The sequence below is a fragment of the Cololabis saira genome, chromosome 22, assembly GCF_033807715.1.
Source record: "Cololabis saira isolate AMF1-May2022 chromosome 22, fColSai1.1, whole genome shotgun sequence".
NCBI lineage: Eukaryota > Metazoa > Chordata > Actinopteri > Beloniformes > Belonidae > Cololabis > Cololabis saira.
In genome coordinates this window covers 14,754,639-14,772,378 of record NC_084608.1, presented here as the reverse complement: position 1 = coordinate 14,772,378, position 17,740 = coordinate 14,754,639, and the positions used below count along the sequence as shown (strand labels likewise).

General features: G+C 40.4%; 1 protein-coding gene across 4 annotated transcripts in view; it reads left to right on the top strand.

The window, feature by feature from the left end:
- Positions 1–17,740, top strand: part of myripb (myosin VIIA and Rab interacting protein b) — a 159,334-nt gene that overhangs the window by 73,149 nt on the left and 68,445 nt on the right. For all 4 annotated transcript variants that reach the window (XM_061713336.1, XM_061713335.1, XM_061713334.1 and 1 more), the window contains exon 3: positions 6,309–6,530. In XM_061713336.1, coding sequence (XP_061569320.1) covers positions 6,309–6,530 — 222 coding nt within the window. The remainder of the gene's footprint in view (positions 1–6,308; positions 6,531–17,740) is intronic.

The following is a 17,740-nucleotide window of genomic DNA, read 5'->3' as shown; positions in this document are numbered from 1 at the left end:
TCTGAATACGACAGTTGGCCACAATCCTTTCGTTCTGTCTTTGACATCAGTGAATAACATCATTTGGGGTTACTTAGAAAGACTGATGTAAGAGGTAAGCTTCGCAGCAGAATAAGTTGTATGTTATTTATTTTCATACACCTGTACAAAAACATTTACTCTTTAAATGGAAAATGCCAGCTCGGTGCTGTGAATGCAACACTGTTACTAACAAAATGTTGATCAACTTAAGACAGAAAATAATTGACTCCGATCATCAACTTTAAACTCACTTAAGTGTATTACTTTATTACTGTAATTTGTTCATATCTTTCATTAAAATTAGTTTTGCCACTAATCTTTATGCACTTTGCTTTAATGATAAATAAGAGATGATGTGTTTTTTGAGTGCATCATTGGTGAAAAAGTGGTTTCACTCTGTTTTCATCATTTCACAACAGTTTAAATCAAACTGTATTTATTCCAATTAGATGTTTGTTTATCCCCCCCCCTTTTTTTAAAATCCTTCCTTTTTTCAGTGCGTCAATTTTAAACTCACGTAATTTCTCACATTTCCACTCTGATTAAATACTTTTCCCCGCCCCAAAGACACTTATTACACAGCTAAAACATGAATAAAGTAAAAATAACTGAAGTTATTTCCCCAAATTGGTTGAAATGATTCCAGATATACCCGAGCTTCCTGCTTCAGTCCAGACACATGAACGTTATGTAACAGATGCCAGCAGACCACCTTGAGATGGATGGATGGATGGATGGATGGATGGATGGATGCATGGATGGATGGATGGATGCATGGATGGATGGATGGATGGATGGATGGATTATTGTAAATTGATCTAAAAACTGCACTGCACCAGGTTGTTTTTATAAATATGAATGCAATATTAATTCATGTTAACTGCGTCCTGTTTGGGATCATTTGATATTTACACATCATCACTAAGTGGTGCTCAGTAACATAAAAATAGTCTTTTCAATCATCATACAAAGTGCAGTAAAATAAGCTGATTACACTTCTTTAAAACAGCAGAATTCTCCTGGATTCCCTTGTTAGGTTACTTATATTTCCCTCTTTTGTTAAAAAGTCAAGTTTGTTAACTTTTATGTGTTCATAGACACGTGAGCAAAAATCAGACATCAACACTGTAGCTGGGGGTTTCTGCTTTGAATCAGCAGAGCGTCACGTAGTCTCAGAAAGACAAGATGAGGAACTAATCTCGACTACTTGCAAAGGTAGGGTTGTAGAGATAATATGCATCCGCCTTGAGGGAGAGATGAATCCGATTGTAGTGCTGTTACAGGGGAAGGTTAGCAGAAGTTAGGTGTGGAAGGAAGTAGAAGCAAAGATGAGGAGCTGAGTGATGTTTTGTCCCTTCTACGGCTGTGAAATCAGTTTCTTTAAGCCTTTGTGTCTTGTACGAGGGATGTTAAAAAATCAGTGGATTCAGTTTGTTTGTAAGCATTGTAGAGTCCCATCAGCAGTACCAGAACGGACACAGGTCTGTCGTTTCATTTCATCTCAACTTTGATCTAAAAACTGTTGGGTCTTGTTACAAACTAGGTATGAAGTTTGACGGTCGTGCAACTATTTATGCAGGGAAGGCCAAGGCTACAAGAAGGGGTGTCCATTGACCAGTAACATCATTCGTGTGTGTTTTCTCTCTGTTTCTACTAAATCCTGCACTTGAACAGTGCAGCAGCTGAATCCAGCTACTGTACCAAGTACCCGCTACCTGCTTCCCCGATGTTTATGAACAATTTAGACTTTAAATATAAGCTAGAGATCATCAGAGATGAGAAAAAGGTTTACCTAAGGTTAGCATCACGTGACTCTTAATTATTATTGAACGTGACACACGGGGAATATACGGGCTTTTCCTCATCTTGAAAATTGCTGGTTCAGACATGCAGGACTGAAGTAGCTCATCGTTAGAGCTGCTCTTACATCTGAGTCAGAGAAGACAAGGCCACCGTCGTCTGCTGGTGGGTTGAGATGCGTGTGCTGCCAGATCATTATATTCATATATTTCCATTAATAATTAACTTTTTTTAGGCAAAGCATTTTCAAATGCCAATTCTGAGGTACACTGATGAATTATTAATGATCTGGTAACTGCTGGGGAATGTTGAGTGAAGAGATGTTTGTTTTCAGGTTTTAGGTTTTTACCCCTTAAGCCCGATGTGTCATATTTGATACACTACCGAGATCTCTGGTCCACCCCATAATCTAAACAATAAAAATCTAGAAAATAAAAATAAAAAATCTAAAAAAATAAATCAAATAAATCAAAAATTAAATAAAATTACCCAACGTATTCACTCACATTCAAAACTGTTCATTTGAAAATTGTTAAAGACAAAATTGGGGGTGTTTTTAATTTCAGTATATAATTAACAATTAAATAAAATGTAAATTTCTGTTTATTACTGTAATTAATTTCCAGCATTAAAGGGTAAGGGTGTCTGTGGGCATGCATTTTAGATGAGCAGGTACCTTCCTGCTGACATTGTGTTAAAGAGGAGAAGCATAACGCTTAAAGCAATGAACCTCATTGAAAATGCATGAAACCACTTACTTACCAACAATATCTTACTCTTACTCATATTTTACTGATTTCTTAATTTTCCTGATCAGAAATTTGAAGTTAAGTTTTGCTGGTGAGTCATGAAACCTTTGGAGTGCAGTTTGTAGTTATTGACTGTTTTCCTGTCTTAATTAAAACAATCTCCAGGACATTATTCACCAACTCGTTGGTGTATAATGTCCTGGATGTTAAATAAGATTACTAGATCCATCATACGTTCCTGTTAACATTGTGTAACTCTAAATGACACATTGTTAATTAAGAGCAGCCAGTGTTATATTTCATTGTTGGTAATTGGGCATCGCAGGCACCAGGATGACCCACGTGTATCTGCAGTCGGTACGCTGATATGAGCACAGGTTCATGACTCATTAACAGAGGTATAAGTTCAAGTGAGGGGACGGCAGGCATAACAAACCCCCTTGTCTGTGGATATACATGTACATTTGCCAGCTCATTTAATTAAATGGTCAAAGCTGGCCATCATCTAACTCCACTGCTCATTAAATTCATATCAAGGACACAGAAAGACAAAATGGTTCCTGATGCTTATCGGGACTGAATGAAAATCAGTCGCACGATTTCCAGGCGACTGATCTCCTCCACATTATTAAGATATAAAACTCTGCTTCCTCTATCTGGATTTCTTAGTTTTGGTTTTCCATCTGTTGCAAACCAGATGCTGCACAAAGATTTTTAGGTTTGAGATTAGATTTTTAATTAAGTACACATAATGATGATAACAAAATCCTATCATAGTCTCATAATGTGCTTATGTCAGTATTTATGTGCCACTGCCCTCCAACGGCCAGTCTTTTGTGACACTGTATATAAAATGGTTTGTTCATCTTGTTAATATGCTTCATGTAATGATGCATAGGAAAAGCAATCAGTCAGGCAGCAGAGGATGTGCTTGAGGAGCAGTGTTGATAACTTGGGAAAGCAGGAGATTGAAATACCGCCATTGGGTGCAAACATTACATGCAGGAAGCTCAGCATGCTGCATTCATTTTCTATGTATCGCTTCGTAATCTAATTTGGGTTGCAAACACACTTTCACATCATCTCCATTTCTCATTTACTTTCCATCTATTGCATTTATAACTGTGTTCAGTCATATGATTTGTCTGTTTTTGTCACATAGATGGCAGCCATTCTGCACGTGTGTCTGTCTGTAGGATCGGTGAAAGGCTGTGGCCTGGCTGTGTGTAGTGCGGTGAGGAGGGTCTTTAATAATTTACTCACTGCCCATTCGAGCTGAACTCCGTTCACACCTCACAGCAGCAACATCCCCATCTCCGCGCGCCTGCCTCCGTTCATACCTCATGACAACTGATGGCTGCTAGTGAAAACGTGGGCAAATGTGTTGCCCACGCTCACCTCCTTTCTGTGTACTACTTGAGAGATAATTTACACAAGGGCAACATTTTCTGATGGTGATTGCCTCAGGATATAAATGCAAAGCATTACTAATTTATTGTATCCCCTAGCTACGGTTCATTGTCCAGTCAGCAGAAATCGTACAGAGGGAAAAACCCATATGCATAATTTATGTGAGCAGTTGAGGCTTCAGATAGATGCTTTGCTGATTAAAACACTGATTTACAGTCCGTATCATCCTACATCACTTATGTTTTATCAGACTCTTAAAACTAAAACCACACCTCTGAAGCTTCTTGTACGTTGCCCAAGAACATAAAATAAAGCATGCGTGCTGGAATCTCACAATCTGACACAAGCAAGTGCAAAAATCAATAAATGTTATTTAACCATTGTATGCCACTGATAACAGATGATGTGACAGCACAGTAAAAAAAAACATATTGTAATGGTAACATGCAGGAATGTAAAGAGGGTAACAGAGATGTGGAGATCCTGGAGGTTTGAGATGACTGAGACCATTCAGAGGCTTTGGAGAACACGGATGGAGAGAAGGTGGAGAGGAGGTGGAGAGGAGGGATCCACACACGACTGTCTGAAAGGCAGAATTACAACATTTTAACAATGGTCTCTAAAGGACTGGTTTGCTCAGAAAAAATGAGAAGATTATTGGATGAGAGCAGGGATTTCGAAATTGAGGATGGATTTATTTCAACAGTGGGGGGGAACAGAAACGCAGGAATAGTTTGAATTCACCAGGTTAAAAGCAGAATTATTGAACTTCATTGTATTTGATGATGAACTTGTGCATGAATGTGTCTGGCACATTAACCCACACTGATTTAATAACAAAATTATCCTAACAGGCTTAGTTGCAACTATGCCTCTGCTTGTTTGTTTTTTTAAACAAGCTTTACATAAATGTTTTACATTTTAAGACAAGAGCTGAGTAACATTAATGACATCATCAATCTGTTAAAGTTGCTGCGTTTAGTGATTCAGACGCTGCTCACTGTCACATTAATAAACCTCATGGCTTTGCTTAGAGCATTTCACAAGAATAAAGAAGAGATGGAGCACATGCAGGATATTTGTCTTTCACATGAGATTAGACATCCCATGAAGGGAGGAATAACTCATGAAGCCAGTGTCATGTTTTACTAACTAGAGTGCTGTTGTCGCGTAAAACATCTACACAGTGGATGGGAGGATTTCTTTCTACATTGAAGCTCACTAAAACTTTGTTTTGCTAACGTACTCTTCTCAAGTTCTTACTTGAGGAGGTTTTATTGCTCTGAGAGTCATGAGTGCAGCTGTGAACTTAGATAAACCACATCTTTCCTCCTCCCCATTCACCAACACCGCCTACTTGCTGTTTGTTGTGTCAGACGGAGCAGAGGCTTCAGGTGTGATGGAGAACACTTATTCAAAGAGGCAGTGTGCAAACTAACATTGGATACCCTGATGAGTTTCTTTTGTCAAATACATTTAAAAAGGTCAAACTCCCCTGATTGCACCAAATAATAGTAGACATCATGGATTATGAGTATCTGGATAGTGCTGCTTTTTGTTAATTTCATAGAGAAATTTCCTTTAAAAAAAAAAAAACATCTCACTCCCAGCATGGCACAAATCTATCAGACTGTTATTGAAGACATGATTTAAAAAAAAAGACCGTTATTGTCGCAGAGGCTGAGAGAAGTGAGATTTCTTTCCATTTTTCTTTCTTTCTGTGGCTGCAGTTGTTTGGATTTCTGCCCAAACAGTTATCTGATGTGACTGTAGAAGTTTTTACAGTCCAGGTCCTTCTGTTTAGTTGTTTTTTATCCTGCTTTCGTCTGGCTACATCTTCAGTAGGGGAACCCAAACACAAGTACAGTTCATTCCAATTTGGTGTCACAATAATACTTTGAATAACAAATCCGACAGCTGCATTATTGTCTGTAGCAGACGTGTACGGGGTGCTCTCCTCAGCTGTGTTGTGACTGATGTGGTAGAACAAGGCGTGACAGGTCTTCAAAAATTGAAATGTCAGCCATCGTGTTAATTCCACGGAATTGGTGTAAGGGAGGGATGGATACGGAGCGAAACGGAGAGCAAGGGGGACGTTTTCAGCGATACCCTGACCCCTTCAGTGACCCCCGTGTTTTGTTTAAATATCCCAGTCGTGTTTGAATTTCTCATTTGCCACTGCTTTTCTAATTGTTCTGCATCACCTCCTGTGCCGTTTTCACTTTGCGACCAGACGCTCACCAACCTCTCACTTTCTCTCCCCCTCCCCCATCCCCTCTCCCTCTCTCCCTCTCTCCCTCTCTCCCTCTCTATCTCTCTCTGTTTCAGTGAGATGAAGCAGGAGCTGGCAGAGGAAGGCAGCAGATGCTCCATCCTCTCCAAGCAGCACCGTTTCAACGAGCACTGCTGCATCCGCTGCTGCGCGCCCTTCACCTTCCTGCTCAACCCAAAGCGCCAGTGTCTGGACTGCCAGTACAACGTCTGCAAGACCTGCTGCACCTACAGCAAGAGGGACAAAGCCTGGCTGTGCTCAGCGTGCCAGAAGGGCAGGTTAGTGTTGTAACACACCCACAGCAGAGACGCGGGGAGTGAATGGGCACAATGCATCTGAGAGAAGCTGCGAATTGGCTGACCGCTGGACAGAGTAAAGGGGAATCAAGGGAGGAGGAATACAGTGGCATTTATGTGGAGGGAATGATTAAGAGGGGAAGACAGGTGCAGAAATATTGGAAGTGAAAGACACAGATGTGTGAGGAAAAGTGAATGAATGAGACGGAACAGCAGACTTGAATGGACTCTGCACTACATGAGCTGTGTGTTTCAATTTCATTTCATTTGAGTCTTTTTTTTGTTTTTTAAACACTATCATGTAAAAAACTTTTCATTTATCCTCCATTGATTTTTAACATATCTGGTGCAGCGTAGGTTGGAGGAAATTACACATATTTCACGCTTTTTACGTATGCTGCATCTGTTTGTTAGTCGTCATTTAGTTCCGCTCGTCCTTCGCATTGTATTCTAGAAATCCCGGGTTTAATTAAATAAAAAGTACTTTTGTGCTTTGTAGACCAAAGGAGGACAACAATCAGAGGAGCATGAGAGGCAGGGGACTGCGCTGCAGCTGGTGGTGTTTGTAAATGAGCTGTGTGTGCATGTGCATGCGTGTGTTTAGGCTGTTTATTCATGCATAACTGTCCAAAGCCTTGGGAGTTGTTGTGGAGCCCCGACTCACCATCGGATGAATATTAAACTCTCCGCGTCTGACTGTCCATGGTGGGGTGTTGGAAATATCACACTCAGTCAGATTGGATTGGATTCTTGGCGAAATCAAATCGAATATTGGAATATCGGAGGTATTGAAGTGTACGTCTAATAATGGCAGGGGATTGTGCCGTTAACGCAAAAGTGATTGATATTATTTGGGTCTGAATGTTTGATGGTGGATGGGAATGTGGATTTTTTTTCCTTTATATAAACTGTTACATTGGTCAACGTCTGTATTTTGTTTTTTTGTGTCTAAAGAGATGAACAGAATGAAATTTAAGCCCATTGGTAAAGGGTTTGGGGGCGTTTTTTGTCTTTTATTTTAATTGGATGCTTGGAGGAGTTGTCTAAAAATATGGTGCTTCATTTCTTATTCTTTGTCTCCCACCTCTTTCCATCTTTCATTGATTTTTTTGCTGCACTGTGTGATGAGTTAGACCCTCTCCCCTGAGACCTGGAGAAGGAAACAGGAGCAGGGGGGTGGGAACCCAAAGGCAGGCTCGAAAAGCAAGGGAGGAAGGAGAGGGATGGTGGCACTCAAAAAAGGTGTCAAATGTTGCATCGATCATCTCTCTCTGTCTCCTCTCTCTCTCGTCCTTTATGCCTGTCTTTCTGAGCGCTCGTCTCTCTGCGGGGGGTTCAGAAATCTTCTCATTATGAATTGATACTGAGACTCAGATGAGCCTGATGTCACAGCATTGCTATCTCCCTGCTGCATGTAGATATGGCATTTTTCATTAAAGCATTTAAACGAGCCTAAATCTGGTCTTACCATAAATTACCCTTGTTGGGTGGAGTCACGTCTTTTGGAGCAGTGATTTGCCGCTTTTAAGGAGTTAGAAGAGCCCAGCACTTAATTTCAGCATTTGCTATTAGTTAATTGTTGTGTTGGTGGAGGGAAAAAGGGTGTGAACTTATGCTGCAACTGTAAAACTGGCTTGTTGTGTATCTTGAATATGAATTTTGATCCAGAGAAAATCGCACGGTGACAGAAGTGTATCAGTGTCAGCTCTTCCTGCACTGGGTTTTTATCTCTTTCTCATCCTTCTCTGAGGGAATTTCGTACAATTTATGTACAACATTGTAAGAAGATATACCATGAACGGAATAAATTCATTCATTCATTCATTCATTCATTCATTCATTCATTCATTCATTCATTCATTCATTCATTCATTCATTCATTCATTCATTCATTTTCATTCATTCATTCATTCATCTTATGTTTGAAATTGACATTTGTAAGCAGCTATAGTAAAGCTGGATGATGTCATTGATTGCTTTGAATGTTTAGGATATACCAGGGAATGAAGAGAGAAAAGAGATTCCACTGACATGTATTAAAGCCTTCATACCGTTGCATAACACACACACACACACATGAACCGGTTGGACAGGCATGACCATTCGGAGTCTGGTTGCATTAACCGCATCCTCAGCAAAGAAAGTCTTTCAGTCACATTTACTGCACATCACTGGCTTTATTGGAGTCGCCAAAAACATTGAATTTTTTTTTCCCATTGTTTTGGCTAACAAGGAAGAGAGGGATAGGAGGAAAGAAGGTCAAAGGAGATAAAAAAGAACGGAGGAAAGAAGCATCTCCATTGTCGGAGAGTGAAAATGCCATTATAATTCTATTATCTTGTTCATCATCGTTCTTCCCCATCTTCACTCTACCTTTGTGTGCTATCGCTGCCATTTCTCTTTTTCTTCATGTTGCATTCTTTTATGACCTCTTCTTCTTTTAGTCACATCCAACCTCCTCCTACCTACCATCTCTACTCTCATTTTTATTCAGGAAGCACACCTCTGTATTTAATCTGCATAAATGGACTGCTCTGTACGTTACATAGTCTTCAAACCACAGAGCTGTGTATCTACGGTGCATGTATGTCGTGCCTATGTGTTTGTGAGCACAGAAATAGCATGAGACTAAAATGACAAACCGCTTTCATCACTTTCATAATCTTTTCCTAAAGCATGACTGCGAGGAGATTATGGCATCTGCTGCAGGCATACTTTGTACTATGCAGTCAAGTGAAGAAGAAAGTACCCCCTCTTCCACTTGTAAGGTTTTATACACTATATCAGGATTTAATAAAGTCCTTATGTGCTCTATAAATTAGAAAACTAAAATTAGATGACCAAAACTTTGAGTGAACAACAACATTTGACATATCGACCACGTTAAGTTACATTTAGGTATCTATTTGACAAAAAACAGCAAAAATGAAAAACCACTGTGTGAGAAACTAAGTATAGCCGTACTGCTTCTGTGAGAATTAAAATGATCATCAGCAAGTGAGATTAACAAAACATTCACTGTTGCCAATCTTCACATTAGTGTACTGTATGTCCCAGCTAGTTCACCTCAAGGTCAGATCATCTATTAGAACAAGTACAATAACACGATGAAACTTAAAGCTAACTTAACCTAAATCAGTATGTTAAGTGTTATAGTTTATGAAACCACAAAAAAGGGGAAAAAGTAATGATTTATTGGAAGGTTTTATTGTAAAGCTTCACAACAAATCCAATGATTTATGGAACGACATCCTTAAACAAGTGAGACCAAAGTTGACACTGATAGCTAAAGCTTGGCAGGAACTGGGTCATACAATAGGACATCGTTCCTCAGTTTCAGTCCTTGGGGGGTGGGGGTGGACTTTATACATTTCCCTTCTCCCATACACCTGGTTAAAATGAATGGATCAGTGACAGACTTGTGCAGGCTACAACAAGAAGCTGATGCTGATCCTGAGGACCAGCGTTGAGGAACACAGCGATCAGACAATGACCCCAACCACACCTGCAAATGTAAAACATAACAGCTGTTGGGGAGGAAAGAATCAAAATTTAACGACAGTGCATTCTGACATTGTATAAGCGTTGTATTTACCTTGTTTTTAGATGTTTTTGTACTGGGTTTTATTTTGAAAATGTCGGGCATTTCTATTCCCATCTGTTTCTACTTTTCTCGATTGTTGACACCTGGTTCCCAGTATACAACCCAGTTGCACATCATAGTTTTTCTTGCCTTTTTGGCATTTTTGAAGTGGGCAGTATATGTTAAATGTTATATGTTAATTACTCCTGCTCCCTAGTCTCCTGCACTATACAGCATTATAATGCACCGTAATATTATTCAAGTCCAGACCTCCACCTAAGTGAAATGCTGTGGTGGGGCCAACGAAAGCTCTGCATTAATGAATCCTTATCAAAGTCACTGAACTGAAGAAAAATTATAAAAAGGAGTGGGCAGGAATTCCTCAACAACAATATGAGAAACAAATATTCAAATAGTAATTGCTTACGCTTCTTGGACTAGCCTTTATTCCATAAGTAATGGCACAGGATGTATTTCTTGCAGGATCAGTAATCTGAAGTAGAATTTATGTAATTTTAAGACTCATTAAGGACAAGTTTTTTGTTTTTTTTGGGGGGGGGGGCGGGGGTTGTCCTGATACTTAAGATTTTATAATCAAAAAATAACTGTACTTCTTTTTTTATAAAAAAAAAAAACACGCCAACTGACAATATCATAACAACACAACACAAAATCTTAATGGAAATTTAATTCAGATCAATAATTTGTGCTTTATATAAGTTTGAGACTAAATTACTTTAGCATTAGTATGTGTGTTGCAGGAAAGACTGCAGAAATCCTGTGAAGACACATGCAAATAAGCAAATAAGTCTCAATCCAATTAAACAAACACATTTTGACACCCACTCTAGTTATATGGCAACATAAACCATCTGTTGTATTTTCAGTGAGCCCCTAACTGAGCTCTGGAGCTGTCAGTGTTGTAACTATGTAGATGTAAATATGCAGAGGACAAACTCACACACACAGTCATTTAATTTAGTTCTTTGGATTCGACCTGCCTTCCTCTAACTTCCAACTATCTAACTAACCAGGGGTCTTAAGGCCTCACTCAGAAATGTGGCAATTTATAATTGTAACCAAGTATTGATTTCTTATGCAACCTCACAAACACACTGCAGATGTTACTGCAGATGCCTCATGTGTGTCACATCCACGTTGAAGTAGCACTGCCTGTCCATTCTCAGGGACTATTTATTCACGTAAGCAATCTTAACGCTTTTCCTCCTCTAGCAGCATATGAGTGGTTTCAGATTTTAATGAGCAGGTGTTATGAATCACATGACAGCCTGGTTGCTGCTCCAACCATCACCTGTGGAAATGTGACAACATGGTCTTGTTTTTGAGTAAATGTATTACTAAATGTTTTTTTTTTTTACCAGTAATCAATTTTTTTCTTTTTACAGCATTGTATATCTAAGGAAAATTTCAACATTTGAAATGACTCATGACTATTTCATATTGCAGAGATTTTATTATGTGCATAAATCTCCCTTTAGCTGCAAGCTTCTGTGTCTGTTTTAAAAGAAAAAAAAATAGAACAAGGAAAACAGTGGTGCAAGGAGGAGTGGCTGATCAGAAAGGTGAACAGGCTCAGTGTGGAGGTCAGGTAGACTAGTGAAGAGGCTCAAGAGGAGGGCCTGGTAACTGAGACGAGAGTCCCTCTAGGAGTCAGCTAAATGGCAACTATGACAGGTGAAGGAGAGGCAGCTCTGGAAGTCATCTAGTGGGCTGCTTTTCTGCTGCTGAGAAGGCACTGTTGACTCAAGACTAGTGAGGATGTGCTGCGTATCCTCAAAGGTACCAGGACTGGATCCCAAGAGGCAAGGAATCTCCTTGGTATTGACACTGGAAGTGTCTCTGTTGACGGCCTCTGCAAGGGAATTGGCGACAGCCAGACAGAGGAGGTGCAGGCGTGTGTTGCCTGGAACCCCGTGCTCTCCTGAATGAACCCTAAGGGGCGGCTCTAGGGCTGGCTCTCAAACCTGATTACCTCTTCCAGAGGAATTCAAGAAAGCTTGCCTACTATATTTCTGCTAGCCACATCATTATGTTGAGGTTAAGTGGTTGAAGCAAAGACTTAAGACTTTGATAAAACTTAAGAAAACAACTGGACAGAAAGATAAGGGACAAAAGCTTACTAAAGTACAAAATAAAAGTTGCAGCAATGCAGAAAAAAAAAATACCTGCTGACTAGATGGAACAAGGGATTAGATCTAAAAAAAAAAAACAACGCAAAAACAGTTGCAGAATGTATGAAAGAAGGAAATGAGTAAAGCAAAAACACATAATAACAGAGAAGGGTAGGAACTAATACTAACAATAAACAAGCAAATCAATCAACGATATAAAAACGGAGGTTAAACTAATCCAGGAAAGAACCACATAATGACAAAAACATTTCAGAGTAAGACAGAAATGGCTAACTAAAACAGAGAACAAGGATCCAAAGAACATAAAAACCCATAAAAATCTAAACTATCAATGTTAACGGAGAGAAACAAGCGTACAGTATAAAACATGGCTGAATGCGCAAATAATTTGACCTTCGACATGTCCCGTCTGTCTCTCTACCATTAACCTGGGTCCATATCAAAAAAATATCATACATTTTATCAATTTTGAGCAAATTGATATTTATTTTAACAACATGTTGAATATAACCCGAGCAAGCTCAGTGTGTTTATGGATTAACTAGTGCTGTAAATTCAGAGGAAACTCTCAGTCAAGCACCTGCGGTGAGCAGAGGAAGCAAGTCACAGGCTGATCTTTTTCTGAGCTCCTTGCAGATGTATTTTTATCAGTACGGGTGAGCAAGACGAGTCTGGGATGGGAAAGGTGTGCCCTGTAGCACCAGGCTATAGATGAAATGTGTGTACTGTACACTGCCACAGAGGTCTGGATTTTAATAACACATCCACATCAGACGAGTTGCTCAGTGCCTCGCTGCTTGCTGCCTCTCTGTTTTTGTCATTTTTATCAGCTGAGGGTGACAATGGATTGCAATTTTTCTTCTTGTCTGTCAGAGTTTTGTTTTTTTTCAATAAAGAGCCAAAATGGCAAAGTGCAAGCTTCAGTGGGTAAAAAATGGATGCCTCCTCTCCCATTCATCACAGTGTGGCCCATCAGTCTGTGCTGTGGAACTTGGTGGGGTAGAAAATGAATGTGCAGAAGATACAGGTACTCACCCAAAAACGTGTTTGTGCGAGTACCTTTATTATAATCAGTTCCCAGAACTGTTCAACCTGGGTGTTTGAGGACTGGCGAATACTTGCGTGAAGCTGTTTTAATAATAAGGGTGCAGCTGAAGCAGCTTGTAAACCCTTCATCTGTATGAGGCGCGGGAAGCAGAGCCACTAATCACCCTCTCTCCTTCCTTTTCCCTGCTCTCCCCCTCTCCCCCTCACGGCCTTGTCTCATGTCCAACCCAGCTGACACAGGAGCCACTGGTTGATCATAACTTTCAACCTTGATTTGTGCTTGATACACAGCCAGAAGCGACAACAGATGTGCTTGTGGAGAATCTCTTCAGACACTCTCCCAGAGCTCAGCGGTGATTTGGGCTCAGACTCCTGGTGGTTTTTAGTTTCAGTTCACTGGGATCTATTTAAGTTTGTTGCCGTTTTTCATTAATTGCTAATTAGAGGTTGAATTTATGCAAGGGTTTCTTCCAAACTAATTGCAGGTGAGGGTTTTTTAGCTTTGAGTTGTCCCTGTGCGAGCGTATACTTGAGTGTGCCCAGCGCACATCTGTGAATACAATATTACTGTGACACTTACGTTGTAATTGTTCTCCATTATCTGGCCTGTGCTGCATGAGTTTTTATTTTTTTTCTCAATAGGGTGTGAGATTGTGTGGCAGGTGATAAATCACTGCTATCCAGGTAAATATGCAGGCGCACACTGGAAAAAACACCCTTGCATGTTCCCTTGTGTGGGCGTGCTAATTCCTGACAGTTATGTACCAGTGTGTGTTGCTTTGCTGATATAGCTCTGAGTCATTAATGTCTCTCTGATTTCACTACCCAGGCACCAGATTAGAGGCCTTCTGTGTGTATGTGTGTGTGTGTGTGTGTGTTTGTGTGTTGCATGGGGTGATCTGAGTTCAGCTCGTGGTCTAGCTGTGAACGCAGCTACACCGAGGCAGCGCAAGCTGCAGCTCTGCGACGTTTCCTCGCCGTAGCTCCTGCTGTTGATTAAGGAGCTTGAGTGATGTGCCGGTGCACTTCTCGTGACAGGTCATTGATGGCTCTCTGGTCTGACACAGCCAGCCCACAGCAGGGAGCTCATCGGAAAACGTACAATTCCTGGACTGGTTTATGCAGAAAGCGCCCTGGTGCATCAGCGCAGAGGTGAAGGCTTTTGCTGCTTTATAGTGGGTTGATATGACTGGAGACAGAAACTGTTCCCTGGAAGAAAAAAAAAGCTGCTGCATTTGAAATCACCCAAACAGAAGTTTAAAATTAGGAGGAATCAGGATAAACAAGAAGAAATATCCTCAATGAAACATACACCAGTGTCATATTTGATATATTTCACCTGCTGGAGTAAGTTTGGGCATTTAAGGTCATACATTTTGATCCACTACAAAGATTTGTAAAAGGAAAGTCTTGCAGCTGTGCAATCACTGCACAACAAATGAACTCAAACTTGGATGCGTTTCTGTCCCCTGCAGCTAATCTGTTCCCAGTACAGCAGCTGGCTTTGCATGAAGTCCTTGAAAAAGCTCCTCATTGTGAATGACACCTCACACTGCAGCCAGTCACGCCTCGCGTCTCCACGGACTGGCAGGAGACACGGCTTTCGTGACTGGCAGATCATTGAACTAAATCAGCTGTTTTATTGTAACCTAGTGTATTACAATTAGTCTGTGCATCAAAATGTAATTTTTTGGTCCCTTTTTTTTTTTTTTTACATATATTTCCAAGAATGTGCCATTAAGTGATGGAGAGGTTTTGCATGAATGGTAATTTTTCTTTACCCCTCAGTGTTCTGTGCAATTAGCCTCCCCTCGACACATCATCTTGATCTCCTTCCTCTATTCTCTGTAGCATGAAGCAAGTGATTGTCACTGCTGGATTTACTTTTTGCAAATTCCCCACCTGTCAACAAAAGAGCTGTAAGGAAAGGGACATATTTCCCCCCAGTTTTCTGGCTCTTCTATTAAGGCAGGGATTTGTTTAGGTGGAACATTATTAGATTCAGAACGATTCACAATTCAAAACAGAAGAGCACTTGTTTCAGTATTTTTAGCATTTTGCTCTATTAGGTGAAATTCTCCTGACACCCCTAAAGCAAACAATTAATTAAATGCTCTCATGTCAAGGCAAAGAATATTAATAACTTGTGGAAGCGGCAGAGCTCTAAAACAACATCCATTCATTGTGAGTGGATGTTATAAAAGTCCTTGGACAGTTACCTGGTCACTCAAACTCTTTTTTCCATCAGTGAATGGCAATTAACCATTTGTGTGCTTCGGAGGTGGTTTAAAGTTTGATAACATGGTGCATTTATTGTTAGTCAGCTGCTGGACATTCAACTACTTTCACTTCCAGGTGATGATGATGTTAGACAAAAAATTAATGGTGTTCCTTTTTCCCTGGAATCTGGAACAATCCTCATGCAGGAAGGGACTGGCCGAAATTTGTTTTCAATCCATATTGGATAGCGACTGTGAGAGTTCACTAAAACATGTTTTATACACAGTCTCAGAAAGCAATTTGAACATGCAGCAGGAACAGAAAACAACAGTAGTTCAGAAGAGAACGCTTGTCAAGCCAAATTCACGGAAGAAAAAGTTGCTTTTTCTGGTTTGTGAATCAATTGAAAGAAATTAAGAATTGCATTTTTGTGAGAATTGCGTTGCCATGTCCATTGTTGTTGAGATAATCATAACATAAAGCTCCCTGTTGAACTACTTGTTAGTCTCCTCTGGTCATCAATGCAAAGATGGAGCTGATGCACAATTATTATTACCTCTGGTTCAATCTCATAGAGCTTATCTGTCATGAAAGTCTTCATCTGTGTCAAAAAGGTTTATCAAGCCCAACGCAAATGACTATAAACACGCTGGTGACAGATCAGTGTTTTTGTTTGAGTAGGAAATTTGGTCCTAAACAGCACATAGCATGAAGTGGCTGTAGCATGTTATAGTTGGCATTTCTTTAAAAAGAATGTAAAAATGAAACCGAGAGTCCATTGGTATTGTCTGGTGTTATCTCTGAAGCACATGCATGCTGAGAAATAAGCACGCCACTCGCTCGTGGACTTCTGTCCAGTGGAGCTAGTCTACGTGAATAAGAATTAGCACAATATGCTAATGTTATATCCCATTTTCTCTGTGCTGCAGGAGTTGAGGAGTTTCAGAGGATGTGTATGTAAACACACTTTTTGCATTCATCTTCACTCTGGTGCATATCAATTGTGCACTGCTCCAGGCCTCGGTCTCTACGCCTCTGTGATCCCATTTTTCAACCATTTAAATGAGGCTTTTAGTCTGATCTTCCCTGCATACCTAACTGCTCTCTGCTCACTTTGTTTGGTCATGATTTCCCACCAGAGCGAGGAGGGCTTTCTGGTCTCCTTTGTTGTTAAATCTGCACTTTGTTGGCTTCTGGTGCTTCTTGGTACTGTAATTGGCGAGGTCCTTGTTTGCTTGTCTTTTTGTCTCCATGGTCAATTCTGACAGATCAGTTAAGGATGTCCCTGTTTCCTACTGTATATTCACATTTTTATTCCGTTTTTTTTTTTGTGTGTGTGTACTTGATATTTGACATTTTGTGAGTTTGGCTACACGTTACGCAATATTCACATCTTAACAGATTTTACAAACATAGAGTAGACGCGAGGACAAAGTAAACTAACTACCGTAGATGACCATTTAGTAGCCCGGGCGTTTAATATGCTAAATCCACTTGGACCCCAGGCGTTTATAAGAACCAGGCGGGTATTTGCACCAGGCTACAATTTATTTTTGCAATGAGCAGCACCAGACCATTATAAAGAACACATGAGATCACCATAGTACCACTGGAACTAAAATTGTACACACTGTACACAACACAACACCTCACGACGAGCTCCCGATCACGAATCGTGAAGTCGCAATAAAATCAAGCGTGTTTGAAATCCTGGTCGCTCCTCGTGAAGGAATCACAGCTGAAGCAGCTGCGACCCGATTTGACTCATCCTTTCACAGAGAGCATGCACAATCTCTGATGTTACGTCAAAAACTATTATTTGTAGTTTAAGTTTTGCAAATTCACATTACAAATCATGTTTTAATAGCAAAAAAAAGCGCATTTGCACGTATGGTGCGTGTCGCCGCGTACCCTGCGCCGTAGGCTCTGCGTTGGTGTAACGCGGAACCATAAATCAGGCTTACGGCGTACCCTGCACCGTAGGCTCTGCGTTGGTGTAACGCGGAACCATAAATCAGCCTTCAGTGTGTGCGCTGTCTGCTGAACTCTTTTTTTCTCTTCTCACTTTGCTGGGACGCCGGGTTCCTCCACAGACACAAAGACACAACTTTTGCGGTACGCATTCTTTGTTGTGTCTAAAAATGATTCGCAGTGCACACACCCAATCAGAAACGGTACAGATATTTTGG